Below are 16,882 nucleotides of genomic sequence, written 5' to 3'. Positions count from 1 at the left end.
TTATTCAATTTAAATAAATCCGTTTAGTGAAAAGAGTTAATTTGTTTAAATATTGATAAATTAGGAGATATTTCCATTTGTTTGGCAGTTGTGCGCATACGTCGCGAAGCTGCTTGCTATACAACTAGCTGTCAAATCCGTGACGTGGCTGGCCGACCGATTTTTCCAATTAGCAAGCAAACTTAGTATCAATTTAATCAAATATTAATAGATAATTTAGGCTTTTCACGATGACTACCTACGAGGAGTTCATCCAGCAGAACGAGGACCGCGACGGAGTCCGTCTAACGTGGAATGTGTGGCCCTCGAGTCGCATCGATGCCAGCCGCTTGGTCGTGCCACTTGCGTGTCTTTACCAGCCACTCAAGGAGCGCCCCGACTTGCCACCTATACAATATGAGCCAGTTCTATGCACACGCAGCAACTGCCGTGCCATTCTCAACCCACTGTGCCAGGTGGACTACCGTGCCAAGTTGTGGGTGTGCAACTTTTGCTTCCAGCGCAATCCCGTGAGTAGAAAATGACTCAATCCCATTCAGTCCATTGTGAACTTTGCCTTGACGCTGACTGACGTTGTTTATAGTTCCCCCCTCAATATGCAGCCATTTCGGAGCAACATCAGCCAGCTGAGCTGATTCCTGGATTCAGCACCATTGAGTACACCATTACCAGGGCCCCAACCATGCCGCCAGTCTTCATTTTCCTCGTCGACACCTGCATGGACGAGGAGGAGCTGGACGCACTCAAAGATTCGCTGCAAATGTCGCTCAGTCTGCTGCCACCCAATGCGCTGGTCGGACTGATTACGTTCGGCAAGATGATCCAAGTGCACGAACTGGGTGCTGAGGGCTGCTCCAAGAGCTACGTGTTCCGCGGCACCAAGGATTTGACGGCCAAGCAGGTGCAGGATATGCTCGGAATCGGACGCGGTGCTGCGCCGGGGCCACAGCAGCCGGGCCAAGCCATGCCCGGCCAGCAGAGGCCAAATGCGCCGGCAGCTGGAGCACCTGTGCCGCCGGCACATCGTTTCCTGCAGCCGATCAGCCAGTGCGACGCGGCACTGGGTGATCTGCTGAGCGAGCTACAGCGCGACCCTTGGCCGGTGTCGCAGGGCAAGCGCTACCTGCGCTCCACGGGCGCTGCTCTTTCGATAGCAGTCGGCCTGCTGGAGTGCACCTACCCGAATACGGGTGGTCGGATTATGTCCTTCGTCGGTGGTCCTTGCTCCCAGGGCCCCGGCCAAGTGGTCGACGACGAACTAAAGCACCCCATACGCTCTCACCATGACATACACAAGGACAACGTCAAGTTCATGAAGAAGGCCATCAAGCATTTCGATGCTTTGGCGCTGCGTGCCGCCACCAATGGGCACAGCGTTGACATTTACTCGTGCGCCCTCGACCAGACGGGCCTGCTGGAGATGAAGCAGCTGTGCAACTCCACGGGCGGGCATATGGTCATGGGTGATTCGTTCAACTCGTCGCTGTTCAAGCAGACATTCCAACGCGTATTTGCGCGCGACAGTCGCAACGATCTGAAAATGGCATTCAATGCCACGCTGGAAGTGAAGTGCTCGCGCGAGCTTAAGATCTCCGGAGGCATTGGCTCGTGTGTGTCGCTGAATGTGAAGAGCCCGTCGGTGTCGGATGTGGAGATCGGCATGGGCAACACGGTGCAGTGGAAGCTGTGCACACTGAATCCCAGCTCCACGGTGGCCTACTTCTTTGAGGTGGTCAACCAGCATGCCGCACCCATACCCCAGGGCGGACGCGGTTGCATACAGTTTATAACACAGTATCAGCATCCGAGCGGACAGCGGCGCATACGCGTCACAACATTGGCCAGAAAGTGAGTGAGGGGAGTGAAGGGAGTGCTGCAGCTAGCAGTCTATAATTTCTTTGTTTACCTTTACCTACAGCTGGGCTGATGCCACCACAAATGTGCATCATATCAGTGCTGGTTTTGACCAGGAAGCTGCCGCCGTGCTCATGGCACGCATGGTTGTCTATCGTGCCGAGACAGACGAGGGACCTGACATTCTGCGCTGGGTTGATCGTCAGCTAATTCGCTTGGTAAGTGCACGCCATTTGGTATCCCGAAAGGAGCTCTTTTTGTAACTATTGTATTTTCCTCTTGCAGTGCCAAAAGTTCGGCGAGTACACCAAGGACGATCCGAACAGCTTCCGGCTGTCGCAGAACTTCAGTTTGTTCCCACAGTTCATGTACCATCTGCGCCGTTCGCAGTTCCTGCAGGTCTTCAACAATTCACCCGACGAGACCACATTCTATCGACACATGCTGATGCGCGAGGACCTCACCCAGTCGTTGATCATGATACAGCCGATACTCTATAGCTATTCGTTCAACGGCCCACCCGAGCCCGTGCTGCTGGACACCGCCTCGATCCAAGCGGATCGCATTCTCCTCATGGACACGTTCTTCCAGATACTCATCTATCACGGCGAAACGATTGCCCAGTGGCGTGCTCTCAAGTACCAGGATATGCCGGAGTACGAGAACTTTAAGCAGCTGCTGCAGGCGCCCGTGGATGATGCGCAGGAGATCCTCCAGACACGTTTCCCCATGCCGCGTTACATTGACACCGAGCACGGTGGCTCGCAGGCGCGCTTCCTGCTCTCGAAGGTCAATCCATCGCAGACGCACAACAACATGTATGCCTATGGGCAGGTAAGTTCCACACAGCCAGGAAGAGCCACAACACTGGAGCGATCTTTGCAGCAGTTTCTTAAACAAATTCTTGTTTTATTTTTGTTTTTTTTTTTCATTCGTTCTGCATACGTTTCCGTTTTCGTATCCGTATCCGTAATCCCTGTCATGCGCAGCCGGCCATTGGTCAGACGACGGTAGTACATCTTTTTTTTGTTCACTGTTTCCACACGGGGAATCCGCTTTCTTTTGTAGTTTCTAAGCTGCTTCTTGTGTTTGGTGTTGGGTTTGTTGGTGTTGGTTTCGCTCGTCATTTCCCCACCCGTCCGTTCCCTGCCCATCATTTTGACTAATTCGCTTTTGGGCATGTCTCAACAGGATGGTGGAGCTCCGGTGCTCACAGACGATGTCTCGCTGCAGCTGTTCATGGAGCATCTCAAGAAGCTGGCCGTCTCCACAACCACCTGAAGTGCGCGCTGCTGCTGAGAGGAGGAACTCTCCCCGTGGAGCTTTCAACCTAAGATTATCTCTTCGATCCAGGCAATGCAATCACAGATATAAACACAACATTAGCTATTCCACACACAATAAACTATTCAAATTATGTTCAACAATTTTAAATGACACGCGGTTTGGGCCTTTATTTTGCAAGCAAAACCAAAGACAAAGCTTACATTAAATTTACAGCGGCGGAATAAAGTATTAAGAAACATATTTCAAGTGCGGGAGGGGAAAGATTAAAGATTAGCAACAAAAAACCGCAACCATCTCCGTTCTGCCACTTCCATAACGAATACTAAATACAAGTAATGCCTCTCGGTAGACTCCATTTTCCATCCTAAACTATTTGGTACACACTGACTAAGAAGCTTCCTTCTTCCACTCTTTCTATCTGTCTCTGCTGCAAGATTGTATCCCGCACAGATCACGCCTCAATTGAGAAATCTTATGGACATCTTAGTGTCGACATCGGTGCGGTCGAGGGCCTTGCAAAAGTCCTCGAACGAAATCTTGCCCTGGCAGCAGAGATCTGCCTCTAGGATTGTGCGCTCTGCAATGCTGACCAGCTGGTCCTGGCTAATGTTGGCGCCCACCATCATGTGCAGAATGGACAGCAGCTCGTCCCGGCTAATCACACCATCATCATCGAGATCGTACATCTTGAAGGCGAACTTCAGCTTCTCCTCGCGGCTATTCAGCTGGCTCTGCTTGTTGTCCCGCAGCGGCCGGAAGTGGGCCAGCACGTTCATGAACTGGCGAAAGTTGACACGATCATCGGTGCTCTCCGCAAAGAACGAGTGAACGATGCGCTCGCACAACGGATTGATGGCCAGCTCTGGGATGCGCATCAAGTCCTCGCGGGAGAGGGTCCCACAGTCGTTGCGATCCAACGACGTGAAGCGCGAGTACAATCGCTCGATTTGATTGGGAGTAACTGCGAATGAGTTGAAATTAGTAGTTATAAAAATTCACCTGAATTATCAGCTCTTATCAGAGGGGCAACTGATACTAGCTGCTCAAACAGCACTAGATACAAGGCCGGACGAGGTGGCGGCTATTTCAATTGAGCTTATCGCCTCATACATATCATATTTACACGGTCTCGGACACACGATAATTGCATAGCCCAGAGATAAGCGTCGACTTTTGCACCCCAGACGCCTGCAAGGGGAGCGACTGAAGCGATGACGTCACTCGACGCGTACAGGTGTAAGTGTAATTTTGATGGCAAATTTGATTGCTGGAAAACGGCTGTGCATATTGCGCTTGCATAAGGCAGGCGGATACATATGTAAATATGTATTTACGTTTTTTAGAGCACCCACACCAAGGCATGAACCCTACGACTCCAGCCAGCCAAACCAAATATTTGTACAAGTAATTTGAACAGCTTTTAACACTCGAGTGCGACATTTGTGGCAGATGCCAAGTCAGTCAGTTAGTCAGCCAGTCAGCCAAATGCGTATTTGTGTGGAAAGTAATTGTTGCCCCTTGACTTAATGACTTCTCGACCAAGGTTGCCTTCGTTCCTCCTGTTTTATATGTTTTACTTACAGCCAGTTTCCTCCTGAATCTGCGCTATCTCCTCGTTTCGCAGGAACAGTGATGACTTGTTGCCCATCTCGTCGTGGAAATCTTGCTTGCAAATTTGTTGAAACGGCACCCGCTGAAGTTTTTAATGAATTCGTATGCAATAGGGATGGGAATATATAATAAATCTTAAATATCGATACACGATTTACTCTTTTAATATTTACATTTTTGTAATTATTTTTCTGAATTCGGAACAATTTATATATTCTATTTTTCTCTTACTGCTTTTATTGAAAGTTTATTTGACAGCTATTAAGATATAGACGAGAATCTCAACTCACTGTTCATTCTGGATAGTTGCGAGTATCGATGTTTTTCTGCGATAGTCTGATCTTGAAATCGGAAGCACAAGGCAATTTTTACAACAGAACTAGTCCAAATTGCATTAACATATAACAATTAACAGATCAATTTACCTGTGATTGCTTCATCCATAAAAATTGCTGCTTGATTGGAATAGCAATGTGAGGTAAGTCCATTATCGGCGGCAGCAACAGACACATTGCTATCGATATATGGGAACAGATATAAGGGGAACAGAAAGAAATCGAACGACTTGAAAATTTGTTTATAACTTAATATTTTATAAGGCTCTAATACTGGCAAGGAGCATTCAGGATAATTTTATCGCTTATAAAATCAGGGAGAAGATCCGTCAAGCCCAATACCTAAGGAAGGTAGAAATTCATTTTATACCCGGCCACGCCAACATCCCTCAGAACACGGCAGTAGACTCAGCAGCCAAAGAAGCACACAGACTGGGAAAATATACAGTCGTTAAATGGAATCTTAAAGATGCAATATGTGAGATACACCGAATACTGAAAGAAGAATGGGAGAGAGAGTATGCAGAGTTTGCCAGCGTTAAACGCAGAGGATACTGCTCACTTTTTCCCACTACCTCAACAAAACCATGGTTCCTAAATAGAAATAATGTAAAAGCCATTGACGCTAAAAGGATCAATAGACTGCTTAGCGGCAGTGCATTTGATAGGCACACACTTGCCAAAATGCACGTAGTCGCAAGTAACATTTGTGATACCTGCGATACTATCGATGACGCATCGCATATAATTTTTAATTGTACCAAGTACAACGCAACAAGACTAAACTACCCATCGCTAAGGAAATATAATAATATCTATAAATTCTTCGAAAAAGAACAAATCAGCTCGTACCAAACTTTAATCGAGTTCATCGACAAAATTGGAGTAAAACTGTAACAAGTTACATATCTCGACGTGGCGATTTCCACCTTGCAAAGGCGGGCGGCCAAATAATCCCCCTCTACCCAAGGGTAGAGCGGTNGATAATTTTATCGCTTATAAAATCAGGGAGAAGATCCGTCAAGCCCAATACCTAAGGAAGGTAGAAATTCATTTTATACCCGGCCACGCCAACATCCCTCAGAACACGGCAGTAGACTCAGCAGCCAAAGAAGCACACAGACTGGGAAAATATACAGTCGTTAAATGGAATCTTAAAGATGCAATATGTGAGATACACCGAATACTGAAAGAAGAATGGGAGAGAGAGTATGCAGAGTTTGCCAGCGTTAAACGCAGAGGATACTGCTCACTTTTTCCCACTACCTCAACAAAACCATGGTTCCTAAATAGAAATAATGTAAAAGCCATTGACGCTAAAAGGATCAATAGACTGCTTAGCGGCAGTGCATTTGATAGGCACACACTTGCCAAAATGCACGTAGTCGCAAGTAACATTTGTGATACCTGCGATACTATCGATGACGCATCGCATATAATTTTTAATTGTACCAAGTACAACGCAACAAGACTAAACTACCCATCGCTAAGGAAATATAATAATATCTATAAATTCTTCGAAAAAGAACAAATCAGCTCGTACCAAACTTTAATCGAGTTCATCGACAAAATTGGAGTAAAACTGTAACAAGTTACATATCTCGACGTGGCGATTTCCACCTTGCAAAGGCGGGCGGCCAAATAATCCCCCTCTACCCAAGGGTAGAGCGGTAACATAAATCCCCAAAAAAAAAAAAAAAAAAATAATATTTTATATTAATAAGCTATAAATGGATAAGTTAAATTGCGCTTTGACGGCCGTTAAGAACCTACGCTCGAATGTGCGACAGTGCTTTGAGCACCTGGCCGATGGCACCGATGGCGAGGGAGTGGAGGAAAGCCGCAACAAATTTGTCCACGATTTCCAGGAGAAATTTGGTGCCATAAATTCCCAATTGCGGTGAGAAATATCAAGGAAATTAGTTTGTTATTATTTTAAATGGTGTATTAATGGCTTACAGTGAAGTGGAGCAGTTGATAAATGGTCTGCAAGTACCACCCACGGCTTACTCACTGGGAAATACAGCGTACCTCGCCCAGGAGACATCTCAGGACCGGCAGGCTCTGTATCCTCAGCTCGTCAACAGTTACAAGTGGATCGACAAGGTGCACGATCACAGCTTCCTGGCCTTCAACAATCTCAACCAGAATACACTGCGCCGGTCATACAACTATTGCTCCCAGAAGCGACCGCGCCTGCCGTTCTCTTCGTTCAACAATGATCCGGAGTAAGTATGCGGCGTCCAGCCGGATTTACGCACTGACTGACATTGATCTCCCATTATATTTGTTCACGCAGCCATATAGACAAACTGCTGAGTGAAATCAACACCCCGCCGCACACCTCTTATAGAGTCTTCCGTCCCTTTGGGTCCAATGCAGTGGCGATTGTCACCATAAGCAATGTGCTGAAGGCGGCCATTGTCTTCAAGGGCGTACTAATTGAGTGGGTGACGGTCAAAGGCTACGATGAACCGCTCGAGCAGGATGACCTGTGGGCCGAGTCCCGCTACGAGGTATTCCGCAAAGTCCAGGAGCACGCACACTCTGCCATGCTGCACTTTTTCTCCCCCACGCTGCCCGACCTGGCGGTGAAGAGCTACGTGACCTGGCTAAACAGTCACATAAAACTCTTCCTCGAGCCCTGCAAGCGCTGCAGCAAGTACATCGCCAACGGTCTGCCGCCCACTTGGCGGGATCTGCGCACCCTCGAACCCTTCCACGAAGAATGTCGCAACTGCTGAGGGTGTCGGATTAAGTTTAAAATGTAATTTTAACTTTATAAGCATAACTTGTATACTTCATTTATTTCAAACAAAAAATTATATGTAATTTGAATGCATGCGTGTGCTGATTTTTAGAAATCGCAAATCGCTCGACTGAATAACTACAACGGTTTTTAATGCATTATTTAATGGCCAACTGAGGAGATGGCAGCATATTCTGTACGCACACCACGCTGCAGGCACAGGCGCTCAAAGTTGGCGCGCAATGTGGCACGGAGTTGCTGACGCTGCTGGGTCACCTCCTCGTGGTGATACTCGAAGGCCAGCACCACCTCTTCGGGAATGTAACAGTTTTCATCGTCCTTATCGTAGTCGTCAAAGTCGTCCTGCAAAGACACAAAATGCAAATAAATAAATGACTGTAACAGTTGAAGGGTTCAGGCAATCCTTTTGCAGTTTTCTGGTTGTGTCTGCGCCAACAATCAATGATCAACGAACTCACCCACATCTGCAACAATGAAAACTTGTGCTCTAACTGCGTAGCGGGGCAGTAGAGTATATCAGAGACGAAGCGGTTGCGTGCTGCCACATCCGTGCCATTCTGCTGATCCTCATCCAGGGGTCCATCGTGGTTACACAGTCCGTCTGAGCACGAGACCTCCGATCCCTCGGGTGACGAGACCACGCTGGAGGTACGGGAATTAATGTGCGACGTGGGATCGCTGCCATAGCCAGAGTCGCGTACATCGCACGGACAGTTTGGCATGGGGGCCAAACATTCGTCACATTTTCCAGCCCCGCTTGGCAGCAGCTTGGCAACATTCGATGATACGCAACTGGCGACATCCAAGTGCTCGTTCTCATCATCCAGGTGCTGAGGAGCCGAGACTGCAGGTCTCGGCTGTTGCTTCGTGATGGCTTTTTTGGAGGCAGACTTCTGCTTCTTCTTCTTCGATTGCTTCTTCGCTTTCGATTTCGTTGGCTTGTCATTGGTGCGAGGCGTTGGCTCTGGCTCGGGCTCGAGAGTTACCGCCTCCATGACAATGCCATCGTCGACACCTACATCGTTTAGCTCCTCATGTTCCTCCAGATTCGTATCCACATCTACATCGTCTTCCTCGTCATCCGACTCGCCGGCATCTGCATCCACATCAGCGTCTGCGTCCGCTTCCGTACTCTCTTCTTCGCACTGGCGATGCAAGTTCTTCTTCTCATCCTTCTTCTTCTTCTTCTTGAGCTTCTTCAGCTCCCGCTTGAGCTCCTTGGCCTTCTCGGCGCGACTGATTTCCTGGTAGAGCAGCTCCAAGTTGCTGATGCCCTGCTTTTGCTCCACAAACGTATCGAAGCTGCGACAAAGTGCGTGCACGCCCACAGCAGCCAGCACTTGGCAGGCGCGCTCCTCCTCGCGCAGACTTACGTAAATGCGACGCAGCCGCTCGTACATGATCATACCCACGCAGGTGAGCACCTCCTCCTGGGCGATCTCCAGCGTCTTGGCGTGGCGTTCGCGCAACTTCGAGTAGCTGCCGTTCACCTCGGGCTCAGCACGCTTGATCAGGGCATCGAGGAACTCTATTTTATTCGTATTCACGTGAATGTGCTGGTCGGGAACACACTTGCGTATGTGCGCATACAGCTGAGCAGCATACCCCTTCTCCTTGGCCGAGATTTCACCAATGAGAATTTTATAGGCGCGTTCAATCTACAAAAATAAAGGAGAAAAGCAGTAGAGGTACATCCTTGAGCTGTGTCTCTATTTAATGCTCACCTTTGTACGGCAGCCAGAGCAGAACTTGTGCTTCTTTAGATAGTTCTCCAAGACATCGTGCAGCTCCTTGGTCTCGATGATGGTCAACTCGTTGCGGCAGTTGCTCTTCATGGCGGACCACACCTCTCGCCAGGTCTCCGAGAAGGGTTTGGCACGGAAGGCGTCCAGCGAATGGAGGACACAGCGCGTCTTGTTGCGCAATTTACTATCGAGCAGATTGTTGAGTACCTCGTGATGTCGATAGAGCAGCGTGCCCAGGGCCTGCGGCGTCTTTAGCTTCTCCTCGGCAATGCCCAGCTTGGCCTTGTCTCGCAGCTCCAGAGGATCGAGCGTGCGATGTCCAGACTCGGTCAGCTGATAGTACAATCGCTCCACCCGGCGTCGACAGCCTACGCACTGCACACACTGATTTAGCACCGCCATGAAGCTGGAGCTATCAATCTCCAGCGACTGGCGACGCTCGTCCTCTGTGAGCAGCCTGAATTTGCGAGAAAACTCCTCCAGGTCGCGACCCCGGATCAGGGGGCTGTCGATGACGAGTCCTTTGCTGTTCAGGTCCATTAGCATCTGGAAGAGCATCGAGAGAAGAACGGTTAGATCGGTTTGAGCGAGAGTGGAACCTGTTTGGGTGCATCCGTTGTTGCCGACTCAGCAGCAGCGTACCATCTCTCTCTCTCTCTCTCTCTGTCTCTCCTTGGCTGCACTGCTGGTGTGCACTTTCAAACAACATGGCGACAGAGGGAGAAGAGAAGCAGCGAGAAGTTGCTGATGTGCGGGTGGGTGGCAGGTGCAGAAATAAGAGACCAAGCGCCTCTCCTCTTGCTCTCGCTCTCTAGCCCATACCAATCACACACACTCTCAGCTGACGGAGAATAATATCATGGATCAAGTTCAATTAATAAACGAAACGCACAATTACAATTTCCGAGCTGATGTGAGACGAGACGACGACAAACACATATGCAGGCAGTCACTTACATACATATGCATGTACATATACCCGTGTGTTATGAAAGTTTTTGGACAAGATGCATGGCATGAGTGAGGCGAGTGTGTTTGTGCGTGTGTGCATGTGAGTGTGAGGGGTTCTGCTGCCAGTCATTTTTCGCCTTACATATACAAAATCTGTGCGGACAAAGCATAATATAATGGTTGCTACTCACCATTAGTTTATCGCCTGCTACCAAGGGTAAATGCCTGCGACCAACATAACCAGAATCATCGTCATCAGTGGTATAGACTTTTGTCAGTCTCGCCATGTTCTTCGAGAGCCAACGAAGGCAATTTTAGGCACTTTACGAAACACTTCTCCAGGGGTTGGGGGGAGGAGAAACAAAAACGCGGCACACTGTTTAACAAATAAAACGCACTTGTTTGTATATCTCTTCTATGTGATTCGAATGTCTCTCGAAATTGAGCTGCAAAATTGTATTTTCTATGTCAAACACGTCGGTCCGGTCGCCATTAACAGTGTGACCGCGGAACTATCGATAAAATATACCGTCAGGGCCTCGTAAATATACCAAAACAGACCTTGCATCTTCAAAATATACCGTAAATATACCGTAGTCTTAAATCAAATTAAATCGATTTTGATCTTCTATTTGAAATTAGTAGCTTGCAAAGACTTTCAAAGCTGAAACAATAATTTAATCCGATTAAGGAACCAATTTTGCTTATTATAGATACTCCGTTTTATTGGATTGTAAACTTTATGAGCTTATATTTTACAAATTTGTATTCGAATTTTTCATTCAAATCATCCCTCTGGAATCACGGGAGCTTTGTCTTCAGTATGTAAATGTATGATAATATTGATAATATTGAAAATTTTGAAAAATGGCACAACAAAAGCGATAAAGAAATTCCATTGTTTTTCTGAAAGGGTGAGGGAACGAAAACATAAGGAAATGTTATAATATGCTCGGAGTGGTTTGGGTGGCAGTTCTTCTATCTTCACAACATAATTGGGGCTAGACTTCGGTTTATACATTGTAGCTACTCCTTTCTTTTCCCTTAGGACCACCGGATAATGATGAAAAAAATTAATATATATCAAATATATATTTATATTCCGTCAATGCACGATCGATGATATCGATTATATCGATGATTGAAGTCAACGATCTATCGACAGAAGTAAAACATTTTTAAATTAATTAAAATCATTATTGCAGTTTCTCATCTTCCTTCAAAAAAACTTTAAAAATTATTATTCTATAATTTCTCCTGTTGTTTTTGTAATCGATGGTCGGAAAAACAGTCGATTAAGTAGCCGACGATATTTTTGGATCTTTGCGGTGCTGCCAGATGACGGGAAAACGTAAACCAACGCCAAGGTGCCGAACACAAGACATTTTGTATCGCGTTGGGCAAACATAATTCCATTTCTGCAAACGCGTGTTTGATAATTTCATTATTTGTGTGCCTCTCAACTTGGTGGACTTCGGGAACTTCAGAGAAAATGTCGCATCACTACGTGGTGACAGCGCAAAAGCCCACAGCGGTTGTGGCCTGTTTAACCGGTATGAGGAAGCGAGGGGGAGAGACAAATTGCGTTCGTTTCGGCTCCCATCGGGAACAGAAACAGAACATGCATGTTTTGCCGGCATGTTACACAAGCTACATAATGGGATCGATATCTTAATTGTTGAGCATCGTCTTCTGTCTTCCAGGCAACTTTACATCGCCCACAGACCTGAATCTGATTATTGCCCGCAACAACCAGGTCGAGATTGACCTCGTCACGCCGGAGGGTCTGCGCCCGCTCAAGGAGATCAACATAAATGGCACTGTTGCAGTTATGCGCCACTTCCGGCCGCCGGATAGCAACAAGGATCTGCTCTTCATACTGACTCGTCGCTACAATGTCATGATACTGGAGGCGCGCATGGTCAACGACAGCATCACTGTCATAACCAAGGCAAATGGCAATGTCTCCGACTCGGCGGGCATACCCTCGGAGGGTGGTGTCATTGCTGCCATTGATCCCAAGGCACGAGTTATTGGCATGTGCCTGTACCAGGGGCTGTTCACCATCATACCCATGGACAAGGAGGCCAGTGAGCTAAAGGCCACAAATTTGAGGTAACATTAATGATAGGAAAACAACGAATTTGTGTATGAGTTTTGCTATTGCTTTTGCTGCAGAATGGACGAGCTGAACGTGTACGACGTGGAGTTCCTGCACGGCTGCCTCAATCCCACAGTCATAGTTATCCACAAGGACAACGATGGACGGCACGTCAAGTCGCATGAGATTAACCTGCGAGAGAAGGAATTCATGAAGATTGCCTGGAAGCAGGACAATGTGGAGACGGAAGCCACCATGCTCATACCCGTGCCGTCACCCATTGGAGGTGTGATTGTCATAGGCCGCGAATCGATTGTCTATCACGATGGCAGCAACTATCATGCCGTGGCGCCGCTCACCTTCCGCCAGAGCACCATCAACTGCTATGCGCGTGTGGATGGCAAGGGACTGCGTTACTTGCTGGGCAACATGGACGGACAGCTGTACATGCTCTTCCTGGGCACATCCGAAACGAGCAAGGGCGTCACTGTCAAGGACATCAAGGTGGAGAAGCTCGGCGAAATCTCTATACCAGAGTGCATTACATACTTGGACAATGGTTTCCTCTACATAGGCGCACGCCATGGCGACTCGCAGCTGGTGCGCCTCAGCTCCGAGGCCATCGAAGGCTCCTACGTCATACCAGTGGAGAATTTCACGAATCTTGCACCCATTCTGGACATTGCAGTCGTTGATTTGGATCGCCAGGGACAGGGTCAGATCATCACTTGCTCTGGCAGCTTCAAGGACGGTTCTCTGCGCATCATTCGCATTGGCATAGGGATTCAGGAGCATGCCTGCATTGATTTGCCAGGCATCAAAGGCATGTGGTCCCTGAAGGTGGGCATTGACGACAGTCCATATGAGAATACTCTGGTATTGGCCTTTGTGGGACACACAAGGATTCTGACATTGTCGGGCGAGGAAGTGGAGGAAACGGAGATACCCGGCTTTGCCAGCGATCTGCAAACATTTCTCTGCGCCAATGTGGAACATGATCAGGTTTGACTTTACTCATTTCCGCCTCTGAAAGCTTCTTTAATAAAGAATTTCCTTCTCCCTTCAGCTCATTCAAGTCACCTCGGACAGCGTGCGTTTGGTTAAGAGTGCCACAAAAGCTTTGATCTGCGAGTGGCGACCGGAGGGCGATCGCTCCATTGGTGTCGTCTCTTGCAACAGCACACAGATTGTGCTGGCCTCGGCACGCGACATCTTCTACATCATCATCGAGGATGGACGGCTGGTGGAGAAGGCGCGCAAGACCCTCGCGTATGAGGTGGCCTGCTTGGACATAACTCCCTTGGATGAAACGCAAAACAAATCTGATTTGATAGCCGTTGGCTTGTGGACAGATATATCCGCAGTGATCCTGTCGCTGCCCGATCTGGAGACGATTTACACGGAGAAGCTGAGCGGAGAGATCATACCCCGCTCCATACTGATGACCACCTTCGAGGGCATTCACTATTTGCTCTGCGCTTTGGGCGATGGTTCGATGTATTACTTCATTATGGACCAGGCCACCGGGCAGCTGACGGACAAGAAGAAGGTCACGCTGGGTACTCAGCCCACAACGTTGCGCACTTTCCGATCGTTTGCCACGACCAATGTGTTTGCCTGCTCCGATCGTCCGACGGTCATCTACTCATCAAACCACAAGCTCGTCTTCTCCAATGTCAATCTGAAGGAGGTCAATCACATGTGCTCGCTGAATGCCCAGGCCTACCCGGACAGCTTGGCGCTGGCTACGAAGAACTCGGTTATATTGGGCACCATTGATGAGATTCAGAAGCTGCACATCCGCACTGTGCCGCTGGGCGAGGGTCCACGTCGCATTGCGTATCAGGAGGCGTCGCAAACGTTTGCCGTGTCCACACTGCGCATCGATGTTCACGGACGTGGTGGTGCCAAGCCGCTGCGCAACAGCGCCTCCACGCAGGCGCAGAATATTACATGCAGTTCGAATATCTTGCCCAAGCCGGGCGGCAACAATTCCACAGCAGCCAATGCGGAGGTTGGCCAGGAGATTGACGTGCACAACCTGCTGGTGATTGATCAGAATACGTTCGAGGTGCTGCATGCACATCAGTTTGTGGCCCCCGAGACCATATCCTCACTGATGTCAGCCAAGCTGGGCGACGATCCAAACACGTACTATGTGGTGGCCACCTCGCTGGTCATTCCCGACGAGCCAGAGCCAAAGGTGGGACGCATTATTATATTCCACTATCACGAAAACAAGCTGACACAAGTGGCAGAGACCAAAGTGGATGGCACATGCTACGCTTTGGTGGAGTTCAATGGCAAAGTCTTGGCCGGCATTGGCAGCTTTGTGCGGCTGTACGAGTGGACCAATGAGAAGGAGCTGCGCATGGAGTGCAACATACAGAACATGATTGCGGCATTGTATTTAAAGGCCAAGGGGGACTTCATCCTGGTGGGTGATCTGATGCGCTCCATTACGCTGCTGCAGCACAAGCAAATGGAGGGCATATTTGTGGAAATTGCACGCGATTGCGAGCCTAAATGGATGCGTGCCGTGGAGATACTCGACGATGATACGTTTCTGGGCTCGGAGACTAATGGCAATTTGTTTGTCTGCCAGAAGGATAGGTAAGGGATCCACGAACTATAACTACAAAAAATCGAACTAATGTTCCCCCTTTTCCAGTGCCGCCACCACCGATGAGGAACGTCAACTGTTGCCAGAGCTGGCGCGTTTCCATCTCGGCGATACGGTGAACGTTTTCCGGCATGGTTCGTTGGTCATGCAGAATGTGGGCGAACGCACCACGCCCATCAATGGCTGTGTGCTGTATGGCACGTGTAATGGCGCCATTGGCATTGTCACCCAAATACCGCAGGACTTTTACGACTTCCTGCACGGGCTGGAGGAGCGTCTGAAGAAGATTATCAAGTCGGTGGGCAAAATCGAGCACACGTATTATCGCAATTTCCAAATCAACACCAAAGTGGAGCCCAGCGAAGGATTCATCGATGGAGATCTGATAGAGAGCTTTTTGGACTTGAGTCGCGACAAGATGCGAGATGCTGTGCTGGGCTTAGAGGTGCGTTTGCAGAGATTCCTGTCTGCATGGGTAGACTAATGGCTTTCCCTTTTCCACTTTCAGTTAACACTCAACGGGGAACGAAAGGGCGCAGATGTGGAGGATGTCATCAAAATCGTGGAAGACCTCACTCGCATGCATTGAGACGGCAATTTTATGTGTATATAAAGTATATAAAAAAAGGAGAACCCATTACCATACAATTTGTTTGAATGTACATGAAACTTCGATACCATGTATAATATTAAACAATTTTACACAAAAGTGTTTGTGGTTGAATTTAATTGGAATTTTCAATGGGGTGGCGAGGTGGGTCCCCTCTTTGTGTTTCCTTTTAATGGCAGTCTTAAACACTTACTTGGAGTTCAAATTGACCCATAAAATTGCCTTAACAAATTGTCTCCCGCTACAAATTGTGTTCATTCTTTTTTCCTTATTACTGTGTATGATTTTGATATCTTTTGTCAAACAAGAAGTAAATAATAAAATTAATTGGTTGCCAAAAGTGTAAACGTTTTTGTTCCATCATCACTGATGGAACTTGCTTTAGTTATAACTCAATTTAATTGTATCCATGTAGAATCTTTATTGTAGATAAAGGCACAATAAATATAAATATAAATATATAAACTTTACCATCCCTTATACCAGTAGATGACATGGAAGTTTGACGGGTTTAAGGATTTGTTCTTTATTGGCTTCAGCTTTAAGTTGAATCGGGTTTTCAATAGGTTGAAGAATAGTTGAAGCTCGCCAAGGCTAACTATAATTATAATTATTATATTAAGATTTTATTTTAGTTTTTGGTAAATGCAGATTTGGAGTTTCTTCAACTAGAAAGCTACATTTTAATTGTCTTTTGAAATATTTAAAGGTTCCAGCAGATCGTAAAATATGTTTTTACACGCTAAAATCTTGAGCTCTAGTCTCCAGTAACGAGGTCACTTGGTAGTATGCTAGATAATAGGTAAATAGGAGTTCTCGGAAGTAAAAATCTTGTTAGTTTGTAAAACACGTCTAGATATAGCATTTCTGGCCCTAATACCTTTTGGCACACCGCACGCATGCGCAGTCTCTGCTGGGTCCTGGGGCACGTTTGTGGCAGCGCTCGTTCACGTGTGGCAGACGCAAACAAACAGCACACTGAGAACGTGAGTGGC

At 47.7% G+C, this 16,882-nt stretch overlaps 5 protein-coding genes across 7 annotated transcripts; 3 read left to right on the top strand and 2 right to left on the bottom strand.

Annotated features, from left to right (window-relative positions):
• The first annotated feature begins 108 nt into the window (after nt 1–108).
• Nucleotides 109–3,288, top strand: LOC117589966 (protein transport protein Sec23A). 2 transcript variants are annotated; one of them, XM_034282270.1, is made up of 6 exons: nt 109–509; nt 584–1,848; nt 1,919–2,072; nt 2,140–2,688; nt 2,844–2,864; nt 3,046–3,288. In XM_034282270.1, the coding sequence occupies exons 1-6, from the start codon at nt 231–233 to the stop codon at nt 3,133–3,135; spliced, it is 2,358 nt and encodes a 785-aa protein (XP_034138161.1). In that variant the 5' UTR covers nt 109–230; the 3' UTR covers nt 3,136–3,288. The 2 variants fall into 2 exon arrangements, with proteins under 2 accessions (XP_034138161.1, XP_034138162.1); XM_034282271.1 differs by lacking the exon at nt 2,844–2,864 and having other exon boundaries at nt 110–509.
• LOC117589969 (calcineurin B homologous protein 1) lies at nt 3,277–4,879 on the bottom strand. Its single transcript, XM_034282275.1, has 2 exons — nt 4,723–4,879; nt 3,277–4,102 (listed from the first exon to the last, which is right to left on the bottom strand). Exons 1-2 carry the CDS (start codon nt 4,787–4,789, stop codon nt 3,600–3,602), a joined length of 570 nt encoding a protein of 189 aa, XP_034138166.1. The 5' UTR covers nt 4,790–4,879; the 3' UTR covers nt 3,277–3,599.
• Nucleotides 4,880–5,319: 440 nt separating this feature from the next.
• On the top strand, nt 5,320–7,929 carry LOC117589968 (mediator of RNA polymerase II transcription subunit 27). 2 transcript variants are annotated; one of them, XM_034282274.1, is made up of 4 exons: nt 5,320–5,335; nt 6,790–6,987; nt 7,049–7,315; nt 7,387–7,929. In XM_034282274.1, exons 2-4 carry the CDS (start codon nt 6,818–6,820, stop codon nt 7,829–7,831), a joined length of 882 nt encoding a protein of 293 aa, XP_034138165.1. In that variant the 5' UTR covers nt 5,320–5,335; nt 6,790–6,817; the 3' UTR covers nt 7,832–7,929. The 2 variants fall into 2 exon arrangements, with proteins under 2 accessions (XP_034138165.1, XP_034138164.1); XM_034282273.1 differs by lacking the exon at nt 5,320–5,335 and having other exon boundaries at nt 6,779–6,987.
• Nucleotides 7,859–11,059, bottom strand: LOC117589967 (gametogenetin-binding protein 2-like). Its single transcript, XM_034282272.1, has 4 exons — nt 10,745–11,059; nt 9,582–10,148; nt 8,316–9,515; nt 7,859–8,199 (listed from the first exon to the last, which is right to left on the bottom strand). The coding sequence occupies exons 1-4, from the start codon at nt 10,838–10,840 to the stop codon at nt 7,999–8,001; spliced, it is 2,064 nt and encodes a 687-aa protein (XP_034138163.1). The 5' UTR covers nt 10,841–11,059; the 3' UTR covers nt 7,859–7,998.
• Nucleotides 11,060–11,895: 836 nt separating this feature from the next.
• Nucleotides 11,896–15,979, top strand: LOC117589634 (DNA damage-binding protein 1). The gene is made up of 6 exons (XM_034281724.1): nt 11,896–12,106; nt 12,257–12,668; nt 12,732–13,656; nt 13,721–15,267; nt 15,326–15,722; nt 15,786–15,979. Exons 1-6 carry the CDS (start codon nt 12,046–12,048, stop codon nt 15,864–15,866), a joined length of 3,423 nt encoding a protein of 1,140 aa, XP_034137615.1. The 5' UTR covers nt 11,896–12,045; the 3' UTR covers nt 15,867–15,979.
• Nucleotides 15,980–16,882: the final 903 nt, after the last annotated feature.

The sequence above is a fragment of the Drosophila guanche genome, unplaced genomic scaffold, assembly GCF_900245975.1.
Source record: "Drosophila guanche unplaced genomic scaffold, DGUA_6, whole genome shotgun sequence".
Taxonomy (NCBI): Eukaryota; Metazoa; Arthropoda; class Insecta; order Diptera; family Drosophilidae; genus Drosophila; species Drosophila guanche.
The sequence above is the reverse complement of the archived record's forward strand: the minus strand, read 5'-3'. Positions and strand labels throughout refer to the sequence as shown.